Below are 27,120 nucleotides of genomic sequence, written 5' to 3'. Positions count from 1 at the left end.
TCGCCCTGCCCATCGAACCGACGGTGCCACACAGATTGGCGAACTTAGCCGCATCCTTACCTTCAGCAATCGCATGAGAAAGGACAGCCTGGACCTCCTCAGGACACTGAGGCAACACCTGAGCAACAGTATCCCATACTGCGTGGGAGTAGCGGTCCAATAAGCAGGCGGTGTTCACCAACCGCAGACCCAAGCTGGCCGAAGAGAACAACCGCTTACCAAACTGTTCCATTTTCCTAGAGTCCTTATCCGGTGGGGTCGTAGGAAAGGCACTGTGCGATGTCAAGGCCTGGATGATCAGACTCTCAGGCGTGGGATGAGTGGTCAGAAAGGAGTATTAGCCAGGCGCTGGCGTCTGGCGACATTCTTATCCACAGGGGCCCCGTGGCCGGCCACGACCAAGTGCCCAAGAGGACTTTGGTAAGGGCGTCATCGAAGGGAAGCAACGGCTCCGACGAAGTAAAGTTCAAGTTCAAGAATTTATATAGCGCGCTACTCACCCAGAGGGTCTCAAGGCGCTTGGGGAAGGAGTTCATTATTTGTCGAATAGCCAGGTTTTAAGTTCTTTTCTGAAGGAGATGTGGTTCTGTGTAAGGCGGAGGTGAGTGGGGAGTAAGTTCCAGGTCTTGGCCGCCAAGTAGGAGAAGGATCTACCTCCCATGGTGGATCTTTGAATACGCGGAACTGCGGCGAGGCCTTGATTGGAGGATCTTAGTTGGCGGGTGGGTGTGTAGAAGGATAGTCGAGTGTTGAGGCATTCGGGCCCTAGTTTGTAGAGGGCCTTGTGTGCGTGGGTGAGGAGACGGAATGTTATTCTCTTGTTGACGGGAAGCCAGTGGAGGTCTTTCAGGTGGCAGTGCCACTGTGGGGAAGTCGAGGTTAAGGGCCTCAGCAGCCTGACGGAGCACCATCGTGTAGGAAGCACCTTCCACCATCATAGGCGGGGGAGAGGCAAACCCCGGGTCAGAAGAGACATCGAGGTCGCCTGCATCATCCAGGTCGTCCACCCAATCCTACTCGGAGTCACACTGCCGGGCAAGAGGATACTCAGACCCCTCCCAATCCTCCTCAGTCTCCGGTGCAGGATGGGCGGGTCGAGGCGGCAGAACAGGAGCCGGAGAAGGGACAAATGGCGTTGGAAACGACGCTGATAACGGCGCCGTCCGGAGCAAGCCTGGGCCGCCTCCCAATGCGGGTCCCAGGTAGGAACGAAATGGTCCTGGAACCGGGTAAAGAGTGGAATGAGCGGCACCCACTGCGGCGTCGAGGGCGGCGCTGGGGCCGGAGCCAACAGTGCTGGACCTCTTGAAGCCGTGGCCGGAGCCAACGACGTAGGATCCTGTGGCGCTGAAGCTGGATCCACCGGCGCCGCTGACGGGCCAACAGGATCTGGACATGGGACCGCGGGACCTGAAGGCGCGCCGGCGGGAGCCTAAATAGGCGGTCCATGGCAGCAAGAAACTCTTGCATCTGTTCAAGAGTCGCCGACGGACCCTGATAGGGCGGGTAGGCCGAGGGACTCCCAGGCTCCGTGGGAGCCGCAGGGATAGAACACCTGTCCCCCTTGTCCGCATCCGAGGAGCGGCAGGGGAATGTCGGAGAGCGAAATGCTTCTTCGATTTCTATTTATGGCATCGTTTACCAGAATCCGAGGGCGAAGATGTGAGCCCTAGGAGCTTAGACTTCGGTCCCACGAACAGTCCCGGGAACTGCCCCTAGACCCGGAGCGGCTGTGTGACGAATGCCGGACCTCCAGCACCGCTCTTTCAAGGCCTTCGGGGCCATGGCTTGGCAGGCCCTGGAGTCGTGATCAGTCTCCAGGCAGTAGAGGCAAACATCGTGGGGGTCCCTCACCGACATATTACGGCGGCAGGCCCGCATGACTTAAATCCAGGCATCCCTACGTGCACCAGGAGAAACAAGGGGTGATAAAAAAAAGTCTCAAAAAGCAGTTAAAAAGTGACTTAGATATGCGCTCTCTCCGGATCTGCGCTTGCTAGCGCGGAAAAAGATAGAAATTACGTCACATGGGTGGGTGGTGCCTAAGTAGTCTCCATGACGTCATCTCGGCGCATACGACGCCAGCGACGGACGCAGAGCCGCAGGACGCCACCTACTGACGAGGGTCTCAGGAGTACTGCTAGCAAAAACTTTCCGGATCCAGTCTGACCCCTGGGGATATTCGAAGGTAAGGAATCTATCACTAATGTGACTCTTTCAGATAATACTCCTGGAAAGACCTAGAACAGCAGGTAACATCCGTGAGACTGCAGGATAGGCACATGAAGGAAAATGCTACTTACCAGTATGCATCTGTTCTTGGCATGTAGAGCTGTAGATTCGTACACTATGCATTAGATCGCCACCTGGTGTTGGGCTCGGATGATTGCAGGTTGTTGTCTTCTTGGAGAAGTCTTTGTAGTCGCGATATAGGTGACTCCTCCCTTGGACAATACTGTGCATGGGCATCGGCTCCATCCTTAGATTGTTTTTCGCCATGATGGGAAATAATGGAGTTAGTATAAGTGAAGAGAAAAAAGGGATGTCCATGCGTGTGCATCTAAGTAAGATGAGAACTGGAATGGATACAAGTCCGGAAAGGCGGGAGGGAGTGTACGAATCTGCAGCTCTACATGCCAAGAACAGATGCATACTGATAAGTAGCATTTTCCGTTCGAGGCATATGAGCTGCAGATCGTACACTATGCATTGATTGTGCAGCAGTGTCTCCCCTAGCGTTGGTCGCTTGTATCCATTGCAGTAGTCTGAAATAGTGTTCTAAGGACAGCCTGGCCTACTGCAGCTTGCTGCTTGGCTTGCACATCAACACAATAGTGTTTAGTGAAGGTGTGTGGTGTAGACCATGTTGCTGGCTTGCATGTGTCCTCTAATGGTATATTTCCTAAGAAAGCCATAGAGGCTCCTAGTTTGCGAGTGGAGTGTGCTCTAGGAGGAACTGTTAGTGTACGTTTAGCTTTTTGATAGCATATTTGTATACACTTTACAATCCACCTGGCAATCCCACCTTTAGAAATAGGGTTGCCTTTGTGCGGAGGAGAGAAAGATACAAACAATTGTTTTGTCTTTCTAAAGGATTTAGTTCTATCTATGTAGTATAGCAGAGCTCTTTTAACATCTGTGTGTAAGGCGCTTTCTGCTACAGAGTCTGGGTTTTGGAAAAACACAGGTAACTCTACAGATTGGTTTAGGTGAAAAGGTGCGATAACCTTTGGAAGAAATTTAGGATTGGACCTAAGAACCACTTTATTAGGATGTATTTGAAAAAAATGGTTCTTGTATAGTGAACGCTTGTATTTCACTTACTCTTCTGAGAGAGGTAATGGCAACAAGGAAAGCAGTTTTCCATGTCAGGAATTGCAGTTCACATTTATGTGAAGGCCCAAAAGGGGGTCCCATGAGTCTCGTAAGGACACGATTCAGGTTCCATACTGGAGAAGGTGGTAACCTGGGAGGGATTATTCTTTTTAATCCTTCCATAAATGCTTTGATTGCAGGTACCCTAAAAAGAGACAGGTGTTGCCTGTTTTGTAAATAGGCTGCAATTGCTGCAAGATGTAGGCGTATGGAAGAGTATGCCAAATTAGACCTCTATAGATGTAAAAGGTAACAAATTATATTTTGGATGGAGGCATCCAGTGGATCAATGTGATTATTTTTGCAATATATTGCAAATCTTTTTTATTTGGCGGCATATCACGCTCTAGTAGTGGGTCTCCTAGCCTCTTTAAAGATATTCATACAGTCTGGTGGCAGGTTAAGATAACCAAACTCTAAGACTTCAGGAGCCAGATCGCCAAATTCAGTTGGTTTGGGTCTAGGTGTCTGATTTCTCCATGGTTCTGTGTTAACAGCGAGGGTGTGAGCTTCAACTTTTGATGTGGAACCAGAGAGAGAGATCTAGTAGTGTGGTGAACGACGGTGGGCGTGCCCATGTGGGAGCTACTAGTATGAGCTCGAGAGACTGTTGTTTGAGCTTGTGCACTACTAGTGGAATGAGGGGGAGAGGCGTACGCAAATCTGCCTGACCAGTTCATCCATAGTGCATTGCCCTCGGACCGTGGGTGTGGGAACCTGGCGGCGAAGGTTGGGCATTTTTCATTTTCGTGGGTGGCAAACAGGTCTATGTGTGGATGCCCCCACCATTGGAAGAATGGCTGAAGAACTTGTGGATGTAGTTCCCATTCGTGAATCTGTTGTGACTGCCGACTTAACAGATCCGCTATCTGATTGTGAACTCCTGGAAGGTGTTCCGCTAACAGATATAAGTTTTGAGGAATGGCCCATCTCCAAATGTTCTGTGCAAGCTGGGACAGTTGCAGAGAGTGTCCCCCCCCTGTTTTTGTATATAGTACATTGCTGTGATATTGTCCGTCCGGATTAAGACAGCTTGTTCTGTACTTGAAGTTGAAAAGTTTTGAGTGCTAAGAATATCGCTAGCAGCTCCAGATGGTTGATATGGAACAGTTTTTGTTGGTTGTTCCATTGACCTTGAGTACTATGGTGTAAGAGATGGGCTCCCCATCCTGAGAGGGATGAGTCTGTTGTGAGCACTATTTGTGGAACAGGCTCGAGGAACGGCCGTCCTCTTGTCAAGTTGTTGGTGTTCCACCATTGCAGAGAGTGATGCGTATGGCTGTCTACCAACACCAGGTCTGTGAGCTGACCTTGAGCCTGATTCCACTGTTCGCATTTACAGTCTTGCATGTGGCACATTGAATATGCAAGATGCCATCATGCCTATTAATCTCATGAACACCCTTGCTTGGAGAGACTGTTGGTGTTGAAAAGCGGAGACTAAGGCTTGAATGCTCTGTATTCTGGCTGGACTGGGATACGCCAGAGCTGTAGATGTGTTTATGGTAGCTCCTAGATACTGATGCACGTTCGAAGGCTCTAGGTGCAACTTTGTGTAGTTGATCGTGAACCCTAAGTTGCGCAACAGCTGAATTGTCTGCTGTGTGTGTTGTACACATTGGTGGAATGATTTGGCTTTTATGAGCCAGTCATCCAGATAAGGGAAGACATGTATCTGTTGTCTTCTGAGATGTGCTGCTACTACTGCTAAGCACTTTGTAAACACCCGTGGTGCTGTTGTGACACCAAACGGAAGGACTTTGAACTGATAGTGTTGTCCTTATATTACAAACCTTAGGTACTTCCTGTGAGCAGGATGTATTGGAATGTGAAAATAGGCGTCCTTCAGGTCTAGCGTTGAAAGGAAATCGCCTTGTTGCAGTAGTGGGAGCACTTTTTGCTGAGTGATCATATGAAAATGATCTGATTGTATGTAATAGTGGAGGGGCCTGAGGTCCAGAATTGGTCTTAGTGTCCCATCTTTTTTGGGAATTAGAAAATACAGCAAGTAAACCCCTGTTCCTTGTTCCTCTAATGGGACTAGTTGAGTAGCCTCCTTTTGTAGAAGTGCTAGAACTTCTTGTTGAAGCAGAGTCAGGTGATCTGTAGACATAGGACGCTGCCTGGGTGGATGTTTGGGGGGGTTGCGGTAAGTTCTAGGCAGTAGCCATGTTGGATAATCTGTCTCACCCACCTGTCTGTTGTGATGGAGTTCCAGACAGGCAGGAACTGTGTTAATCTGCCCCCCTCAGGAGTGGAATGCTGTTGGGGGAGCAGAGGGAAGTCACTGTTTAGTTGTGAAAGAGGAGCAATTGTTGTTGTTACCGCAACCTCTTCCCTTGCTATTATTGCCTCTGTATCCTCCTCTAAAATACCCTTTGTTGGAGGATGTTTGAGTTTGCGTCTTGAAAGATGCTGTGGTATCTGCTCCAGTTTGTTTGGAGCCTCCTCCATAAAAGGAGCGACAAAAAGAACCTCTAGTCAGTGTGGACTGTACAGCTCCCATAGACTTTGCAGTATCTGTATCTTTTTTTCATTTTCTCCAGTGTAGGGTCTACTTCTGGGCCAAATAATTGGTTTTGATTAAAAGGCTGGTTTAAAATTGTGGTTTGCGCCTCTTGTTTGAACCCTGAAATGCGCAACCACGCATGCCTTCTGAGTATGACACTAGTATTTACGGCTCTATCTGCTTTGTCTGCGACATCTAGTGCACATTTTATTGAGGCATTTGAAATTAATTTGCCTTCTTGTATGAGCTCTGTTGCCTGATCTTTATATTGATCTGGGAGGTGTTGTAGTAGTGTCTCTAATTGGTCGTAATGAGCTCTGTCATAACGTGAGAGAAAGGCTTGTGCGTTTGCTATGCGCCATATATTTGTAGCTTGTGCAGCAATTCTTTTACCTGACGCATCAATAACTTTGGATTCTTTGTCAGGTGGGGACGTTTCACCAGAAGTCTGTGAATTAGCCCTTTTTCTTGCATTGGACACTACTAAAGAGTCTAGTGGAGGATGTCCTTTAATACAGGTTGGATCAGAGGGTGCAGGCCTATATTTATTTTCTATTCTTGGATTTAGTACCCTAGTGCGTACAGGATCTTTGAATATCTCTGGAGCATGTTTAATGACTCCTTTGATCATGGGAAGAATTTGAGTAGATCTGTGTGATGGGTCAAATGTATCTAACAGAAAATCTTCCTCAGTGTCATCAGAGTGACTTGTTACATTGTGGTAGAGATCAGCTCTGTGTAAGAGGTGATTAAAACCAATGCTGTCTTTTGGAGGAGAAGGTTCTGACGGGTATGACTGTTGATCAGGGACGTCAGGCACATTATGTGGTGGAAAAGTATAGATATCCTCATCTAAAGGATATGTATTTGGGTCTGCGTGTGGATCTTCTCCACCACCTATGCCATCCTCCTCATCAGTTTGTGGTGAATGTGATGATGCAGGAGAGGGGACAGGAGAGATTTGAGGTGATATGTAAGGAGGGATAGGAGAGGAAGGAGATACAGGAGATGGAGGGTGCATAGGAGAAGTTGCACAGTCCTTCCTTTTGGCAGGCATCACAGATGGAAGTGGTGTTTCTGCTGGTCTCTTTTTATGAGGTATAGCACCTACATGTCCAGTCTTGGGGTTTATGTAGATCTTTTTTTGTTTAGGATCTGGTTTAAACAGTTCTTCTTCCTCTACAACCTTGTTCGGCGTCGACTTTTTCGGTTCCGACAGAGGTTGTTTTGGGCGTTTTGCCTTGGGAGGGGTTACAGCGTCCTGTGGCAACCTTCTCGGTGCCGAAGGAGTTGTTTTGGGCTTGGCAGGCGTGTCCGAGGACTTAAGAACTTCGGAATCAGGCCTTGTGGGTTGTGGCACTGAAGCGGGAGGCTTCGGAGTGGAAGCTGGTTTCGTCGACTTTGTGGCATCGGATGCAGGCTTTCCGTCTCTAGTTTTCAAAGTCGACGGCTTAGGAGTCGGAGCTTCTTTCGGTGCCTGTACCTCTTTAGGCTTCGGTGTCGAAGGATCTTTCGCTTTCGGTGCCGAAGGATGAAAACAAGTTACTTACCTGTAACTTTAGTTCCCCAGTATTGGTAACTTTCATAGATTCCCATGCTTTGTATCATTCCCCATCGTCGGAAAGGGAGTCTTGGTAACAAAAATACCATAGCTGTAGGTACAAAAGACGAAGGAAAAGGCCTAGGCCTCATTCCCTTTTGTAGCATATCACCCTCTTTGTGTAAAAGAGACCAAACTTAGGCATCAGCCAATCAGAAGTGCCTCACCCCTTAGAACCTTCCTGAAGGAACCTCAGAGCCTCAGATTTTCGTAGCCGTTGTGTACTTAGACACCATATCTGTTGTAGGCTGAGCTTTCCTCTGGGAGGTGGGTGGGCGCATGGGAATCTATGAAAGTTACCAATACTGGGGAACTAAAGTTACAGGTAAGTAACTTGTTTTCTTACCCCAGTATTGGAACTTTCATAGATTCCCATGCTTTGTATCAGAGTAGCAAGCAGTTAGCAAGAAAATCACATTTTGCATCATAAAATTATAGCAATAGGCAACATGACATAAGATACAAAATGTGCAATACGGAAGGTGGGCTAGAAAGGAAAGCTCACCGTCATTGGAAGAGGTTCCTCAGGGCAGCCTGTCCTACTGTCGCATCATCTTGTTGCAAGGATTCTAAGCAGTAATGCTTGGTAAAGGTGTGAACGCTGCTCCAGGTGGCAGCTCTGCAAATGTCCTTAATCTGTACCCCCGCGAAGAGGGCTGTTGAAGAAACCACAGATCTTGTGGAATGTGCTCGGATCTTTCCAGTTAGAGGTTTCCTGCAGCATTGTGACAATGCAGAATGGCATTCGTGATCCAAATTGAAACACCCTGTTTGGATAGCGGAAGGCCCTTGCTTGGACCTCCGAAGGCAACAAATAGCTGTGAGGATTTTCGAAAACCCTTAGTACGTTCCAAATAGAATTTCAAGGACCGTTGTACATCCAGCGAATGCAATGCTCTTTCTGCTGGCGTAGCCGGTTGAGGAAAGAACGCCTTCAGAATGACCGGCTCATTCAAGTGGAAATCCGAGGGAACCTTAGGCATAAACCTAGGATTAGTTCTCATGATTACAGTGTTTCTCTTGAATTGAAGGAAAGGTTCTTGGATGGTCAAAGCCTGCAATTCTCCAAAACGTCTAGCCGACGTGAGAGCGAGGAGGAGAGCCAATTTCAACGAAAGGTATTTCATGTCAGAACAATGGATTGGTTCAAATGGGCCCTTCATGAGTTGAGAAAGGACTAGATTTAGATGCCATGTAGGGTGGGCGGTCTCACTGGTGGATAGACTCTGAACAAGTGGAAGACCACAAGGGAGGACCAGACCCTGTCCCTCTGAACCTTGATAATGCAGTCAAATGTACCTTAATCGATGAATGGGCTAGTCCCGACTTAGATAAGGTAGGATCTGATGAGGCTTGGAAGTGAAAGGATCAATGCTTTCTTTCCTACACCAGTAACAAAATCTTTTCCGCTTAAGACGGTAAGTCCTGTTCGTTGAAGGAGCCCTTGCCTGGGACAGAACCTCCTTAATCTCTCTTGATAAGGGTACGTTCATAAACTCTCGCTGCTCAGGAGCCATGCAGTCAGGTGTAACGACTGTGGAGCTGGGTGCCAACCTTGTCCGTCGGACATTGTGAGAAGATCCGGCAGAACCCTCAAAGGAAGAGGAGGAGCTATCGACAACAGATGGAGCTCCGTGTACCAGAACTGCCTCGGCCAAGCCGGGGCTATCAGGATCATCCTGCACGGCTCCACCTTGATCTTCCTGATAAGCCGTGGAATCAGAGGTATGGCGTAGACAAATGTCCTCGACCATGCTATCAAAAGCTCACTCCCCAGAGAACCTCGATGGTGAAGCCTGCTTGCATAAGACCGGCATTTCTCATTGGTCGAGTGGCAAAAAGATCGATCTCCCGTCTGCCCCACTGGCTGAAGACCTCTCCAAAACTCTCTGATTCAATTCCCATTCGTGGCTGACTGAGGATGACCTGCTCAGTCTGTCGGCGTTTTCGTTTAGGACCCCTGGTAAGTGTTATGCCTTCAGCGATATCCTCTGAAGGATCGCCCATTACCAGATCTGTTGAGCTTCTCGCGACAATGGACGAGATCTGGTTCCTCTTTCCTTGTTCACATAGTGCATGGCCGTGGTGTTGTCCGTCCTGATAAGCACTTGAGAACCTTCCAGGCGAGGAAGAAAAGCTTACAGAGCCAGACTTATCGCCCTTAGCTCTAAAAGGTTGATGTGGAGACATTTCTCCTGAGGCGACCAGTGACCGCTGACATACAGGTCTTGCATCACTGCTCCCCAACCCTCCAATGACGCGTCCGTTGTCACTACATATGGGGACGGGTCCGCTTACGAAGGATAGACCTTGGGACAAGTTGTTTTGATCTGTCCACCATAAGGTTGCTTCTTTCTTCCTTGGAGTGACCATCACCATGTCCTCGAATGAACCGTGGACCTGTTGCCACTGGTTGTCTAGTTCCTCCTGCAGAGGACGCATTCTTAGTCTGCAATGGGGAATCAGGGGAATACACGATGAAATCACCCCCAGTAGAGATTTGTAGCGGCGTACGGAAAGACACCTTCTTGCCCTAAGTCCCGAGCCAAGGTCTGTAATTTTTCCCTCCTTTCCAGAGTAGGGAAGGCTCTTGAGAGCTTTGAATCCAAGAGGGCCCCCAGGAAGCGAGCCTTTTTGGACGGGACCAGAGAGGACTTCTCGTTGTTCAGAGTGAGGCCCAGATTCTGAAACAAATTCGTACAAGCTTGAACAGCCTCCAGCGCTGCCTCCCTGGACGGAGCTTTCAGCAACCAGTCGTCCAGGTAGGGGGAAGACTTGGAAATGGTTCCTTCGCAGGAAAGCTGCTACTGGCGCCAGCACCTTTGTAAAAATTCTCGGGGCTGAGCGGAGTCCAAAGGGTAAAACCCTGAACTGAAAATGGCTCTTGGATACTGTTAATCGCAGAAACCTTCTGTGTGCTGGGTGAATCGGAACGTGGAAATACGCATCCTCGAGATCGAGCGTGGCCATGAAATCCCCCGGATTGATGAGCTTCAAGATGTCCTGGAGAGAGACCATCCGGAAGGACAGGGAGATGAGATAGGTGTTTAGCTCTCTGAGGTCTAAAATGGGGCGTCATTTCTCTAGCGTCTTCCTCACCAGGAAAAACCTGGAATAGAATCCTTGTCCCTTTTGGTTTGAGGGAACCGGCTCTACCGTTCCCTCCCGGAGCATCTGTTGGACCTCGAGCCGCAGGAGACGCTGGTGTTTTGAAGGAATGGCTGCCGGGGCTTGGGTGTAGGGACTTGCATGAATTCCAAAGTATGCCCTTTCCGAATGATGTTGAGCACCCAACGGTCCGATGTTATCCTGGACCAGTTTTGAAGGTATTTGTTGAACCTGCCTCCAACTGATGATCTCTTGAAGGAGGGTCCAGTAGAAAGAGCCAGGAGGCCGCTATTGGCGCTTTGACGACTCTCGTCCTTGTCCAGCTTGTTTCCCCTTATTGTAAGGCCTGGAGTAGTTTGTAGACTGGCCCTGCCGCTGTTGATAAGGCTGACGATATTGCTGGGAACCTGAGCCCGTGGAGGAATAGCGTTGCTGTTGGAATGATCCCCTACAGGTACTACTTCTGCCTCTGGATCCCTTAAAAGGATACTTGCGGTATTGAAGGGTCCCCAAGGACCTGGCAGTCTCCGTGTCCTTTTTTATTTCTTGAAGTGTATCGTCAATGAGTTCCCGAATAATGCCTCCCCATCAAACGAGAGATCAAGGACCTTGTTCTGGATCTCAGGCCGGAACCAAGTAGCCTTGAGCCATCCTTGGCGACGGAGGACTGCTGCCCCAGCCAGGGACCGAAACGCTGTGGTTGCAATGTCCATTGCACAATCAATGATTTCCATTGAAGACGCTTCTCCCTCTTGTAAGATCTTTTTTGCCTCAGATGTTGACTCCGGAGGCAGTTGGTCAAGGTACGGGGCGATATCACACCAAAGCTGGCGGTTATATCTCCCCAAGATCGACAGGGCATTAGCAGCTCGTACTAGCAAACTCGCCATCGATGAAAATCTCTTCCCCACATTGTCCAATCTCCGCCCTTCCTTGTCCGGAGGAGTTGTTAAGGGAGCAGAGGGGTTACGGGATTTTTCTCTGCGCTGAATGAGAGATAACGGAGTCTGGTCTTGGATGAGCCGTTAAGGTCGCCGGACCCTCGTCGGGTGCCCTGTATTTCTTGTCCAGACGCGGTGGCACAGGGACCACCGTCGCCGGGTTCTTCATAGCCTTAAGGCCCTCCTTCCACAGATGATCCAGGATAGGAATGGATCTAGTCGATTTCCTAAAAGGTTCTTTGAAATCATATAGGAAACAATCAGTAGTAACCTTAGGCATGGCCAATTTGAATCTGCCAGCTGCTTTCTCCATCAACTGATGGAAGCCCCTAATGTCCGCTGGCGGCGAATCCGCCGGATCTGGGACTGGTTAAGCGGGATCAGGAATGATATATTCATCATATTCAGTATTAGGAATAGAGTCATGATCCGACTGCTGATCCTCATCCGAGGAATCCTGTTGGAAGGATGCTTGAGGCTGAGGAGAAAACTGAGCCGGTAAAGTTGGCATCACTGGCGAGGCCGAAATCACTGTAGGCGCAGCAGGTGCTGTCGGGAACTGAACTGGCCTATTCGCCTTAGATTTGTAGTCCTGCAGCATGTTATGCAGATCTTGGAGAAAAGAAGATGGCACCATCACCATATCCTTCCCAGAATGATGTTGCGACTGGGCCGTCTGATGATGACCAATCTCCTCATGGTCGTATTCACCCTCAGAGTCCGTCTCCTGGCACTTGACCAGAAGTTGGGAGGGAGTATTGGCATAGCTGTAAGCGTCCTGGTCCTCCTCCTCTGACTCCCCTTCTTGAAAAAGCATGGTTGGTAGTAGGGGGGACACACTCCTCGGAGAAGTCATCTCCGGCGTGATTCTTGTCACAGAAATGGTAATCCTTTTTTCAGAAGATAATATCGTCGACGGTTCCGTCGTCGACGGATGTACATGTGTCGACGAGATCGGGGTAGTTGAAGTCGTCGACGAGGAAACTGTGGACACTCCAGCTGTCGTCATCTTCAGAGTCGTCGTTGAAGCCCTCATCGAAGAGACCGTCGTCGTTGACGTCGTCGTCACCATAGTCGTCGGCACCATCGTCGTCGGCGACACTGTAACCTTCGTCGTCGGCGGCTTCGTCGTCGGCACAGTCTTCGTCGTCGGCATGTCCTCCGTCGACGCTGATGCACCTGCCGTCGACGGTACCTTCGTCGACGTCATAGTCGACGATATCAACTTCTTCGTCGTTGAGGACTTAGAACTCCTCTCAGAAGACTGAGAAAAAGGTTTTTTGAAGGCTGAGGCAGTCTTCTCACCTTTTGAAGGCGTAACAGGTCCTACCCTCTCCTTTTCACCTCGGTGAGGAGATTTGCTGGGACCTAGGCTCTCAGACTCACTGGGGGTCTTTTTGGAGGCCTTAGAAGATCTTTCCACAGAAGGAGAAGGGGAACCCCTACCCCTCTTCACTGACCTTCTTGAGGAAGACATTGACGCTGCATCCTCACTGTCACTAGAGACAGTCTCCTTCCTGGATTTCAGCTTCTGGAGCCATGTTAAAAGTCTACCCTCATGGTCCCGGAGGGTCTTGGTCGAGAAGGTGCGACAGATCTTGCAGTCCGCAGCCTGGTGGTCAGGATAGAGGCAATAGATGCAGTCTTTGTGCTTATCCTCCACAAAAAGCCTTTTCTTGTCACAGGTGGAACATGGCTTGAAAAGGGCTTTTTTCTTCTCCATTTCAGACATCCTGGAAGGCAGTCAACAATCCTGAAGTGAATCTGAAAGATTCTGAAGAAAAAATCTTAAAGAAATTCCTTTGAAGAGTAGAAGTTGAGCAGAGCTCAAAGGAGACTCCCTAAGCACAACGTGCGGTAGAAAATCTGAGGCTCTGAGGTTCCTTCAGGAAGGTTCTAAGCGGTGAGGCACTTCTGATTGGCTGATGCCTACGTTTGGTCTCTTTTACACAAAAGAGGGTGATATGCTACAAAAGGGAATGAGGCCTAGGCCTTTTCCTTTGTCTTTTGTACCTACAGCTATGGTATTTTTGTTACCGAGACTCCCATTCCGACGACGGGGAATGATACAAAGCATGGGAATCTATGAAAGTTCCAATACTGGGGTAACTTTCGCTTTCGGTGCCGAAGGGTCTTTTGGCCTCGTTGACGAAGGCTCTTTGGGCTTCGGTGCGGATGGAGGTGGTGGAATCGGCACGTGTGGTTTGCTCGGTGCCGAAGCACCTAAAAGCGTAGTTGTTTTCCTCAGAGCCGAGCTCGAAGGCTGGGCTTTAGGAGGACGTACTTGGTCTCGACTGGGCCCTTTGGACGGAGTGCTGACCTTTGCCTTTGGCTTGGGCAGTGTATGTGGTGCAGGGGCAGGAGTACTCACGGTTTGACGTGATGGAATCGAGTCGTCTGAGTCTTCTGTCCCTGATATGATCTGGAGATCAGGCGAATCCTCTTCTGGAACGAGCGGAACCTCGTCATCGAAGATATCCTCCAGTGGTGGGGCTGATCACCTCATCTCGTGTCGACGGGCCCTCCAATCCCGGATGGTCTTTTTCGATCGGAAGGATGCACAAGCTGTGCAGGTCGACTCGTGATCTGGCGATATACAGAGTTTGCAGACCTCGTGATGATCGATATGTGGAAATTTTTGCTCGACATACCGGGCATATTTTGAACGGAGTTCTTTCCATGTGGTGTAGGCCGCACGACGTAGATAGGCCCAGCGGCCCGCGTCGATGAACCGGAATAGAGTCAATGGCGTTGAAAGTTGTAAATCCGATGTCAATATTAGTGGTAGGACGTTTTTGCGCTTCGAAGTTGCTGAAAAAGTTTTTCTAGCCGGAGCGGAGAAACTTTCATCCCAACCCAGTGGCGGAAAAAAACAATCTGAGGATAGAGCCTTGCCCATGCGCAGTATTGTCCAAGGGAGGAGTCACCTATATCGAGACTACAAAGACTTCTCCAAGAAGACAACAACCTGCAATCATCCGAGCCCAACACCAGATGGCGATCTAATGCATAGTGTACGATCTGCAGCTCATATGCCTCGAACAGTACGTGTCCTGCAGGTCCAAGGCAACCATCCAGCAGGCCGGATCCAGGGCAGACAGAACATGGGCCAGTGTGAGCATTTTGAGTTTCCCTAGAAAGTCGTTGAGCGGTTAAAGGTTTAAAACAGGCCAACAGGCCTGTGTCTTTCTTCAGCACAAGGAAATGGCATTCCTATTTCCAAAGCAGGTGCTCTCTTGATGGACTTTTGGCCAGTAGGGTCTGCACCTCTTGCAGCAAGGTGGATCAGTGCTCCTCTGAAAACTGATCTAAGGTAGGAGGAAGCTGTGGTTGATCAGAAATAAATGGGAGAATGTTACCCTGCTGGATAATCTGGCAGATGTGACGGACTGCTACCCAAGGGAGAAATGTATGATCCTGCCTCCAACACGGTGGTTGTGTACTGCTATGGGTAAAGTAGAGTGGGTTGGGGGTTCATGCCACAGTGTTGGTGGACTGGGAGGAGCAGTATCAGTGGTGACATGAGCAAAATCTGCTTGATGTAAGAGTTACTTACCTTCGGTAAGGATGCATCTGGTAGAGACGATTCTAGTCGCAGATTCCTTCACGTAGAATTATCCCCAGGCGCGAGACTGGATCTGGAAAACTTTTTGCCACAGCATCCCTGCGCGCCGGGGGCAGGACTACATCATGCGACTCCGCCCAGGAGTCATCCGTGCATGTGACGTCAGCGAGGTCACATAAGACCCGCCCCCAGCGCACCTACGTCAGTTTTCGTCTGAGAACTTTTCCACACCACAACGCGGAACCACCAGATAAAAAACTGTGGAAGCATGGGAAGTGTTCGAAAAGCAGAAAATTTGGGAAGAAACAGTGACTAACACCACCATCACAGTGTCACACCGCAGAACCCAAGGCAGGGAAAGAAGAAGAAGCAGAGCCCTGCGCCACCACCCTGCCAGCACACAGACAACCTCCCACCTCTGTGCCCTGAAGGCAAGGAACATGCATAAGGACATGGTACACATAGGAAACCCACCACCCCCAACCTGAGCAAGGTAGAGGACTAGTCCCAACACAGACAGGGACGCAAACATCCAAACCATCCCAAAGTAAAGGGCAAAAACCCACAAGGGACAAGGGCAGAACATGGCCAGATGACCCTTAAGCAGAGGATAGCAATGGAAGGAAAGGAGGGACGACAGGGATAGAAAGCAATGCCCCCCAAACTTGGAGTAGCCAGAGCAGCAGGGCACCTGAACCCCATCCTCCAAAGAACCATGGAGGAATGAACCGCCCCCAGACGGAGCCACCCATCAAGAGCAAAGACGGCACTCACAGGAGACACAGCCCCCCACCGGGAGGCGAGTACCGAAGACCAACCCAATGGTCCTTGCAGAATAGGGGAGGAATGGCGGGCTGTGAAGGAATCTGCGGCTAGAATTGTCTCTACTAGATACATCGTTACCGAAGGTAAGTAACTCGTACATCTGATAGAGACTACTAGCCACAGATTCCTTCAAGTAGAATAGATACCCTAGCAATACCTCATGGGAAGGATTTCTAATAAGAAATGTGTCCACCTTTTGTATTATGCAATGATGCTCCGGAACTCCTTAGATTAACAGATGCAGAATATGCACATTCATCGGAAGACATGATGTTTCACTGTCCAGCACTATGGACTGCTGGCATAGCTACTATGTGTCACCTACTGAAAAAAGTGACCTACAGGATCAGACCCTCCTGGAAACGGTGAACTTCAGCCAAAGCCAATGCCCTTGAATAAGCATGGGGATGACAATGGGCAAGAGAAAACTCCTAGCCGAAAAAGGTAACAAGTGTCTGAATGGGAAATATGAAAAGTAGGAACCTGCACGAGCTATGCTGGAAACATGCCCCATTTACTAAGCTGGAAAAGAGGGACTAAACTAAGGGTGAGCAGGAATATGTTTTAGTTCTTTTGTAATGAGGCATGTGCCCAGGTTTACAAAAAAGCTATACTTTATGCAGTGCAGCAATGGTCTACTCTATTCCCTTACCAGATGAGCATCCTACACATCTGGACGAGTGGAGCTTAACGAAGGAGGATCAGTGGCCTTGATTTATCTGCGTTGAAGTGGATGTTACATTTCTTTGGCTTTGAGCATTACAGACGGTGCACTCGGTTCTCAGGGCTGTGGGTGCTCAAGATAGGATTTAGATTTTTAGATGCTGGGAGCAGATATCTAGAAGATGCAGATGGCATCAAGCAAGAAGTGGGTGGTCAATCAGACTGATTGGAATGGACTACATCCTTCCTGTGTCTATACAGCTTCCTCAAAAAGGCTGATTCCTCGCAAGGCATAAGTGAAATTCAAGCTGAGCTTTAAAATACTCACATCATCCCATAAACTTGGAACATTGCATAGAAGTAGTGAGGCATCTTGCCCAACACTTGTTAGGAGGCATTTGTTTTAAATACATTCATTTTTCCACAGTTGAGGAATATGGACTGCAGCACATCAGTAAAGCACGCTTCTCAAGTATTTACCTTATTGACCTGTGACAGTGGTGTTCTTATGGCTCCTGCTGGTATACGTCCCCTGTTGCTCTCTTCAAACATGCGGCCTGGTGATCGTTCCCTCCGGGTACTCAACAGCCTTCCTGGAGATTTCTCTCTCTCGAGTGGCCTTCCTGGAGACTTGTCTCTGCGTAGGTCTGTCCTGCCTTCTCGATACCGGTGTGGTGTGCTTGGTTCCCTTTGAAGGCCTTGTACTTCAGTGGGCACTGGACTTGCTGCTACCCGCTTGGTGATGTGATCGTTGTATGAAGGCGGACCTCTCTTATTGGGACTACTGTATATAATAAAACAATTAACCGAAAAAACATCTAAAGATTAGACATTGCATTAAATCCCTCATAATACATTAAACATCACTATGGAACAGGTCTTGAGTGTTATATTTGCTGGCCCAATGTGGTTATATATGGCAAGGCTTAAGTATGATACCAATGGATGTTACATGCAAGACAGGTCTGACTATGCAGAAATGCCTACATTTAATACCAAAGAATGGGTGTAATAAACACTGGACCTTGCAAAGCAGACTAACTGTTTGGTGATGCTAAATGTGTGCTCAATGCCATATTTTTCGTCGAGTAAGTCCATGTTTTGTGACCCCATTCAAATTAACAATGTAGAAAAGCAAAACTTTACACTTCTTCAGTGCACATGTAACTGCAAGGGGAATAACCTTGAGGAGATCACTCTTCGAAGTTAGAAGGGACAGGTAGCATTAGCTACCATGCTTCTGCAAAGGGGTGTTGTTTTGTATCAAAGCAAAAGTCAAGCATCATTGACCCCTCTCCTCGCTCCATAAGACATCATTGGTAATAATGTTGTATAAGACACCTGTGCAGGGTTAGACACACGAACTCCCGCCCTCGGAGAAATGCTGAAGGACAGAACTGCAGACTTGATAACAGCATATTGTAAACATAGAAACTGCATGTGGCTTGACATAATAAAAGAATGCAATTGTCCATGTTAGATGGCAGTCTATATTCAAATATATGATGTAGAGAACATGCTATTCGTAATGGGTGTGTCATAAAATAGGACTGGTTTACCGAAACATTTGCTCTTATTTACATATTACCTGCTGAGTTAATTATAATAATTAAAATTATTCCGATACACTAGTTGCAGATGAATAAGGCTTAATGGATAATCATATCAGTAAAATACCACTTGCTCTGGGTGCGTACGGATTTTGGAGTACAAGAGCTGGGCCGTGCTTAATCATCTGCAGAAAAGTGATTCTATGACAGGTTTGTCTGATTTTCAACATCACCTGTGAAACAGACCATACCCCGCTAGAGGGGAGGTGAAACACACTTGCAAGTTCCTCTTTTCTCTGCAAAGCAAACACTTCCTTTTGGGGCTAATGGGATCTACCAGGTGTGAACTCAATAATATTGGGGTGAACACAAAATGATCGATTCAAAACTAGGGCAGTCTTTTTTTTTTTTTTAAACTTTATTGTGCAATTAGTTAAGATTACAACCATGGGCCTACAACCACAGGGGCCGGCCGCTAGAACACGTAAAAGCGACCATTGTTTAGCACTAAACTGTGGCCGATCTCCTAGAGGTCTGGCAATAATACAGGATACGATTCGCAGCAACACAGGATAAAATCAGGATATAATAGTATTTTGTTTTTTTATAAAAGGAACAAAGAAAAGAAACGAACAAATCCCAAGGCATGAAACATTATATATGAAGTTGTGCTCATACGGGGGGACCCTCAAATACAAGATGAACAAACAAGCAAGCGGTAGAGATGGTCAGGGGGGGGGGGAGTCAGTGGGGAAGTCAAAAATCAGGAAGGAAAGCAGACTACACAAGGAATGTCGGATCAGGGAGATGTCTGGATTATCTTCAAACGGGGGGGGGGGTGCATATGTTTCCTCTATAGGCGTTCCATTGGCCCCAGATTCTAGTCCATGCCCCAGGTTTGCCCCAGCCAAATACACAGTCTTCTCTCTAAACATACACCAGTCCATATTCTCCTTCCATACTGACACGGTGGGGGGCCGTTGGGAACCCCACAACTGCGCAATATCTCTCTTGGCGATCATGTTCCCAAGGGCCGCCCACCGGGTCTGGGCGACGTTGTAATCATTCGGCTCCCACACATTCAACAGACACCTCCGGGCCTCAGGCAGCAGAGCAACTCCGGTGACACACTCCATTTCAGCATGCACCCGAGTCCAATACGCAGCCACCTCCCGGCATTCCCAGATGATATGAAGGAAAGTAGCACTCAAACCACATCCACGCTTACATAACCCATCTGCAGAGAAACCCATGGAGACCAAACGAGGACTGGTAACATATACGCGATGAAGAATTTTGAGTTGGACGAGACGGAGACGGGCGGGAATGGCTACCTCCTTCGGGGAAGACAGAGCAGACTGCCAGTCTTCGTCGTCCAGTTCCAACCCGTCCCCAACCCAGGCCTCCCTGAGACGCACGAGGAGATCTGCCCGATTGTTGATTAACTTCTTATATATTAGTGAAATCGTACTATCAGGCAGATGACCATCGAGTATTCGGTCTTCCAGTGGGGAGGACTCAGGAACATTGGCATCTGCAGCGAAGACCGACGTCAAGGCATGGCGGACCTGTGCATACCTAAAAAACTCTTTCACTCAGCTCATATTCATTCTGTAGCATCTCAAAAGTCTTAACCGCACCCTTCACCCAAAGATCACCCACTCTACCTATACCAATCGTATCCCATTTCTCAAAACCTTTCGTTGTCCAGAGGCATCCCAATCTCTCCGACGCATACAAGGGGGTCGCACGTGTCAACCGATCCTTCCCGCCCAGGGCAGCATTTGCATCACTTCAGACGCGCACAGCAATCATAGTGGGCCCTGTTAAATTTCTACCTGCTGCCCTAGAGTAGAGTGCCCTGTTGTAATTCCCCCCCGGCAATTGAAACTTGTCCATCTCAAATGCCGGATTCGGGCTGGGTGCATACATTGCGTGGTTAATCGCGCACAGCTAAGAGGCCCAATAGTACCGCATGATATCCGGGAGCGCCATGCCCCCATCATACCAGGGGAGAGTTAGTTTAGCAAAAGCAATTCTTGCGCGGCCATCCCAGATGAGCCGCCTCTGCAAGCTTTCCACCTACCGAAAATAACTTGCCGGGATAATGTCAAACGAATTCTGGAGTGCGTATAAAAACCGTGGCAGGGACATCATTTTAAAAAGCGCGGCACGACCGAGCGGTGACAGTGGCAATCTACGCCAACGAACCACATCAATCTTCAACCTCTGGAGAGGGGGGAGAAGATTGCGCGCGTAACAAGCAATAGGGTCGAGCGACACGAAGATCCCCAAATATTTGAAACCCGTCTGGGAAATCTGAATAGGAAATCTACGTGGCAAGGGAGAGAGGCCACCCGAAATTACATACACACAAGATTTATTCCAATTTATGACCAAACCCGAATTCTTGCCGAACAAGGTGAGAACGTCGAACAGGACAATAAGCGATTTACGGGGGGAGGTAAGGTATAAGAGAATATAGTCGGCATACAGCGAAATTCGATCTTCAAAATCAGGAGCCCACCGAATGCCCTTGATCGACGGCTCCCACCGAAGCCAGGCTGCAAGGGGCTCCAAGGCAAGCACAACGAGTAGAGGGGACAGGGGACACCCCTGTCTCGTACCCAACTAGGGCAGCCTTGATACATTCCAGGGCTGACTCCACCTTGTTGCTGAAAAGACGGGACCCATCAAACAGAATATCCGTAAGGACAGATTAGCCCTTGGATCATACCAAGGTATGCCTTCTTAGGGCAACAGAGGACCCCATCAGCAAATCTGCAGTGTCTAGGGCCGCTAGTATCAAGGCTCCCTAACTACTTTGCCAAAGTTGTCTTTGAGATTGTAAGACAGACTGAGAACCGCTGTGCCTGCCATCTCTCAGAGTGCGTAGGTATGTTTGGGGAGAAGGAATTTGGCGTTCTTCAACCTCCATGAAAACCCCACAGCTGGGAATACCTTTTAGCCCATAGCCTCCAGCTTCTTTGATTTTCGGCGGTGAAGTGGGAAATGCTCCAGTTTCTGTTTTATGTATGATGAGGTTTGCACTACCAGGCGATGAGTAGAAAATCCCAGACGCTGATCTGTAATGTACATCTATAAGCCTGCTGACCACCGGGCGGGTTTCTGCTTGCTCCACACTGCTTTTATGGGCTCCACTAGCATGGGAGAAGTGACTTGGAGGCCATGGAAATGAGTTGAAATATAGCAGTCAAGATATTTGACTTTGGAAGTGGCGATTTCGGCATCTCAGCTACCTTTCTCAGAACTACCATGAATAAGGCACCTCTGGGGTCTGGCCCCGAAGGACCCTTGTGGTCCTTTTCGAAAGAGGTGCCAAATCTGCTGGCACTTTCTAGTGCCAAGTACTATACAGTGCCTGAGACACCAGGAGAGAGCAAGTGTGCCACCTCGCTACTATTGTCATCATGTGGTATCACTTAGGGCTCAGATTGGATCAAAATGTGACCCAAACAGATCCTCTATTGTCTGCCACAACTCAAGCCGTCGTGCAGGCCCAGAGTGATGCCCTACTTGTACATGATTCTTTTACAAAATGCTTTGTCTCCCTTCTGGATTTCAAGAGTCTGCTAGGAAAGGGCTTGTGTGATGGGTCAGGATCACTGCCAACAGAGCTGGAGCGTCAGACAGCGACAGAACAAGAACCACCAACAGAGTACTGGTTGCCAGAGCACTGCTCACACCACAGAGGCATCTTGTAGCATGGCATTGAAGTGACTGGCACACAGGGAAATCCCACTGGTAGTACCACAGACAGGGGCCTAAATTGCTCCATGGGTCCCGCAGGAGTGCCAGAGGAAAGCACAGCATTTCTAAATAGCACCATCACGGCAAGTAGGAACTGTGCTGGGAATTCTGGGTAAGCTGTGAAGAGCAGATACATCAGAGCATGGAAAGATGGCTGGAATGAATCTTACAAGAGGGTGGGTGGGGACATGACCTGGACTAGGTCCTGTTCTAGGGGACAAGTGTGATGTTGACCATCTCAGAGGAGGAAACAGTGGAAGTGCAGAATGCCAAGTGGGTACTGCCACTCAAGCGTGAGCTGTGATTAGAAGACTCTCCTTTTTCAGTTTCCCCTCTCTTTGATGAGTTTGAGGACGGAGAAGATTGCTAATTTGAACCAGACATGGAACTATCACTACTGAGCCCAGTGTTCATCACATGTGCTCTGATAAAAAAAGATTAGTCTCCTGGTTATTTATTGATTTGGTACGCATGAGGCCACACTTGTTGCTCAACTTAGAGTTATGCTTCAGCCCCAAAAACGTAAGACAAACTACACGGAGATCTGAAATGGACATCTATCGATGACAAAAGTGACAAGGCTTAAAGCCTAATTATATTTTGGGGGAGACAACCTCAGGCAGTGAATAATTCAGTGAAAAATTTCACAGACAGCTGCTGTGGGTCTGCATTGCAGGACGCAGAAGAAAGGGAACAGATGTTAGGATGCCGGTTCTGTATGGGTTCAGTGACACCACATCTGTGCAGTATGGGACACCACCATAGAACCAGTGCCAAATACTGACTTGGAGAGTATTTGCAATGTTTCTGGATCCAGGGAATATTAAAAAATTGAGGAATCTGCAGGTACAAGTAATTATCAAAAATTAAGGAGAAATAGGAGGGAAATTAGGGCTTCAGAGTGATATCAAATCTTTAACCAGCATTATTCTCATTCTTCAAAGGATTACGGCGATAAGAGACCAGATCACAATAGAGGGGTCTCTTTTCCCATGGACCCAACTAGGAAAAGACCTATCCGTAGGGAAGAAGGGGCAGTAGGGGATCAGGACTTCCTATGCAACACTTTCAAAAGGCAGCCGCTACGAGGAGCCAGGATGCCTCACAAAGAGAGGGTTCCGTTGAAGATAGGGGAATAGGCAGCAACCATCCTAGATGTGCAGTGGAAATTACAATAACCAACATGACACTCAAGTCCTTCCTGAACATGGAGAGGACTAATTTGAAACTCCTGATTGTCATGAAAATAAGCCTGATTTGGCTTACAAGGTTCAGTTTCTAAACTAAGGTTATACTGAGCAGACAATCTCGATTTTCTGGACTCAACTGCCGGATTCTTATGAGGGAGTATTTGCAGAAGGAGACTGTACTTCACAGATTATAATCAACGCGTTTTAGGATAGAGAGTTATAATGGGAGCTTTTTCTTCTCCGATGTTTCAGCCAATTAAGGACTGGGACACTACATATTGTCAACATGTCTCCCGCATTACATGGCAAGAGTGAAACCATTGTACCAGTAGATTAGTCTCAACATGTATGGGAAAACACTGTAAAGAAAAATACACTCAAGTCCTGTAGGAGGCTGGCTTAGTTTATGTGCACACTTATTTAAGTGAAGCACCTTGCAGTAATCCAGACTATACTTAAGGGGATTTTAGTGGTTTTAGACAACCATAGAAAGCTCTCTAAGTGGTAGCTTTGGTGAGTAGCCTTCAGGCTTAGTCCAGAAGGAGTGTTAAGCAGCTTGTTTTACCAGATCAAATCACATAGTGTAGGTTTAACAAAAAAGAACCACACAGTGTAGTTCTAAAAATAGGTCTATTTATTACACAACACTCACTAACAGATTGTTATATCTCCTACTAGGAGATATCAACATAAATACACACAATACTTCAATTGTAAATAGGTAAGTAAGCACAATACACAGAGTTCTTCAGACGAAGACCAAACCATATACTAGCAAGTGGAACGCAAACTGCGACCGAAGTCTGGACCTTGACCAGGAGACTCAGAAGAGTTGTGGACACAAGGAACCACCTAAGATAGTACCCAGCAATCCCACGGAGTCTGTGAGCAGAGTGGAAACACAGCCGCGTACTCAGGGAGGGAGGGAGTAGCAGGACCACCACCCATGTTGCTGAGCTGAGCTTTTCGAAGACCGTGGGAAGTCAGGAGCGGCAGACCGGTCAGCTTTGTTTAGGTGCTTGCAGTTGAGTGAATCCTTCTCTTCAAGGGAGATTACTTCGGGTGTCATTGATGCCCACGGGTCTGGAAGAAGCACAGACACAGACAAAGGAGAAGGTACCTTATGATGTCAGATAGGTAATCCCGGCCGAGTTCCATATGGGTACCGTAGTTGGAAGCACTTCTAGGGAGAGCTAATACGTACTTCAGGAAGTCGTTTTCAACTACCTGGAGCTCATGGACAGGGGCATAGCCCCATACACCGGCTCCATAAGTAGCCACACTCACACATTTGGCTTGATAAATTTGCAATATTGCTGCAGGAGCGGGCTTGCCCAGTTTCCTTGAGAATGAGGTTAGTGCTGATGTTGTACGCTGGAGCTGCGATTTTCTACTAGATATAGCAGGTTTCCACGACATTTGATGGTCAATGAGGATTCCTAAGTATGGATAGAACCTAGCGCTATCTAGTCTAGTATTCTCAATATAAATGGGCTTACATTTCTGGGCTTTCTTACCAATATGCATTACAAAGGTCTTAGATTTGTTAACTCTAAGACCGAGGGAGAGCATATATTGGCAGTACTTATTGAGTTGCAATTGGAGCTGGTTAGGTGTCCTTGCTAATATTACCGAATCATCGGCATAAAGAAGCGCTGGAATCGGGCGGGCTTTTATACAGGGGAGGTCCTTGTTCCCTATCAGCATTGCTTGTTCCAAGCCGTTGGTGTAGATGTTGAATAGGAATGGGGCAAGGACACACCCCTGTCTAACTCCTTTTGTGATTCCAAATGTATCCGTTAGCTCTCCGTTAATGCCGAACCTCACACAGGCTTTGGCATCCGAATAAAGCTCGCGGAGAAACTTCAGGATTGGAGGGTCTACTCCCAGTTTGCTTAAGATCTCCCATAGCTTGGAGTGAATCACGCAATCGAATGCGGAGCTTAGATCCACATAGACCAAATAGAGTTTATCACCTTTAGCCCAAGCATATTTCCCCATAAGTAGAGTGAGATTAAGCGCCTGTTCCACCGTACCTAATCCCTCTTGGAACCCAAACTGGAGGTCTGTGATGATCTTATTCTCCTTCGCCCAGTCCTGGAGACGTTCCAGGAGGAGTCTCCCAGCAACCTTACCCAGCGAGTCCAAGAGGGAAATTGGTCGGTAGCATGCTGGATTGTCTCTATCTCCCTTCTTAAAGATAGGGAGAAGGACAGAGGTGGACCACGAGTCAATTAAACCAACCTGTGAGACTGCTGACATAACTTGAGTTACTATTGGGGACCATAGTTCAAGGTTGTTCACAAAAATATCTAAGGGAACCCCATCAGGGCCGGGGGCTTTGCCAGTCTTGGAGGATGTTAGCGCTATGTTCACGTCACCGAGGTCAAAATGGATGTCTATTGGGTAGATGTTATTACTGCTAGAACAGGCCTCCCCAGGAATGGTATCGTCGGTAGTTGGTAGGGGGTTCCCAAATATCTGGGAGAAATGGGCTACCCATTTTTCGGCGGGTACCGCCACATCCAAGTGGGAAGAGGCAGTGTCGTCTGCAAGAAATGGGGACTTGACTGTTCGCCAAAATAGCGTACTGTCCTTTGATTTTATACTCTCATGGAGTTGGGCCCAGAGGTTATTTTTTATTTCACGTTTGCGGGCTTTTATAGCCAATTTGTATTGCCTTCTTAAAAAAGTAATTAGAACTGTGTCCCTGTCTTGGCTATGGAGGGCCCGTTTGAGTGCGTTATGGGCCCTACGACAGTCGGAGTCAAACCACCCCCGACTATCCTTAGCTTTCTTCTTGCTATGTTGGCGGGTTAGTTCCTGCCGCATGGTTTCTAGAATCTTTGCAAAACTACACAAAATTTGCTGGGGAGATGAAGTCTCATCTAAACAGGTAATTATATGGGGAAAAGTTTGTTGAATGACCTTTTCAGTGACCTCATTAGGGTTGATCTTAGACCACTTTACTGTGTAGCCGTTAGTTCGACCCATCTCCAGTGATTGCTGCGTTAAAATGCTGGGCTTAGTGCTAGGTATGGGAGCCAAGGTAAGAGTTATAGTGATGCTGTTGGGGTAGTGGTCACTAGAAGGGTCTGTACCAGTAGAAAATTTTTTTAATCTGGGTCCTAGGATCTGTGAACACAGTATAAAGTCGATCGTGGACAACAGTCCTCTGCCATGGAATGTTGGCTTAAAGTCGACGGCTGGTGCTACAAGTTCGTTAGCAAATTCGAGTTCTAGTGAGAATAAAGATTCATTAAAAGCTGACCCTAATCTAGAATGGGCAAAGTGGATAATGGGAGAGTCATGCTCATCTTGAAGGCCACATATACCTTTGTTATAATTACTACATATGAAAACATTAAAATCCCCACCCCATACAAAATAACATTGTGACTGTACATTTTTAACTTTCTGTTCATGCAGGAATGAAGTGATTTCCGTCAATGATTTTACACTGTCAGCCAATGGCTCATTGTTATACATGTTTATAACATAATAAACAGAGCTTTTAACAGTAAACTTAAGAATTTGGGATATTGCAGAGACCTGAGTTGTTTCAGACATGGTAAACGGAATTTGATTCGAGGCGTAAATAGCCAGACCACCCTTATGTCTACCTTGCACTGATGGAGTAGCGGGCATATGAAAGGTTTTAAAGCCATGGATATGGATCGGCTCTATAGCCCAGGTTTCCTGGAGACAGACTATGTCATGGCTGTTAACCAGGTCAATCCAGGGCTGTAGGTGTGTTTTTGACCTCAGGCCCGCTACATTCCAGTACATGATTGCGAGATCTCTAGTAGAGGGTAAAGGGGAATGTGAGGTCAGCAGGTGGTCAGGCGGTATTGGGTCACGGATGTGAAAGGATGGATTAGTAGCAGGGGCAATGTTATTAGATAAACTGGTTGATATGGGTAGTCTAGTTTGTTGGCTTTTAAGTATCTCCTCCGAAATAATAGGAGGAGGAGAACTGAGAGCACGGACCTGCGAAGATGGTAAGAATGATGGGGATTTTGA

The 27,120-nt window shown here is 47.9% G+C and overlaps 1 protein-coding gene across 1 annotated transcript in view; it reads right to left on the bottom strand.

The window, feature by feature from the left end:
* Positions 1 to 27,120, bottom strand: part of CIT (citron rho-interacting serine/threonine kinase) — a 1,473,679-nt gene that overhangs the window by 39,368 nt on the left and 1,407,191 nt on the right. The window contains exon 48 of the mRNA XM_086942878.1: positions 17,067 to 17,370. Within this exon, the coding sequence (XP_086799004.1) occupies positions 17,067 to 17,370 (304 nt within the window). The remainder of the gene's footprint in view (positions 1 to 17,066; positions 17,371 to 27,120) is intronic.

Source organism: Lissotriton vulgaris, chromosome 11 (assembly GCF_964263255.1).
Source record: "Lissotriton vulgaris chromosome 11, aLisVul1.2, whole genome shotgun sequence".
In the NCBI taxonomy this organism is placed as follows: domain Eukaryota; kingdom Metazoa; phylum Chordata; class Amphibia; order Caudata; family Salamandridae; genus Lissotriton; species Lissotriton vulgaris.
This window is presented reverse-complemented; position numbering and strand designations above follow the sequence as displayed.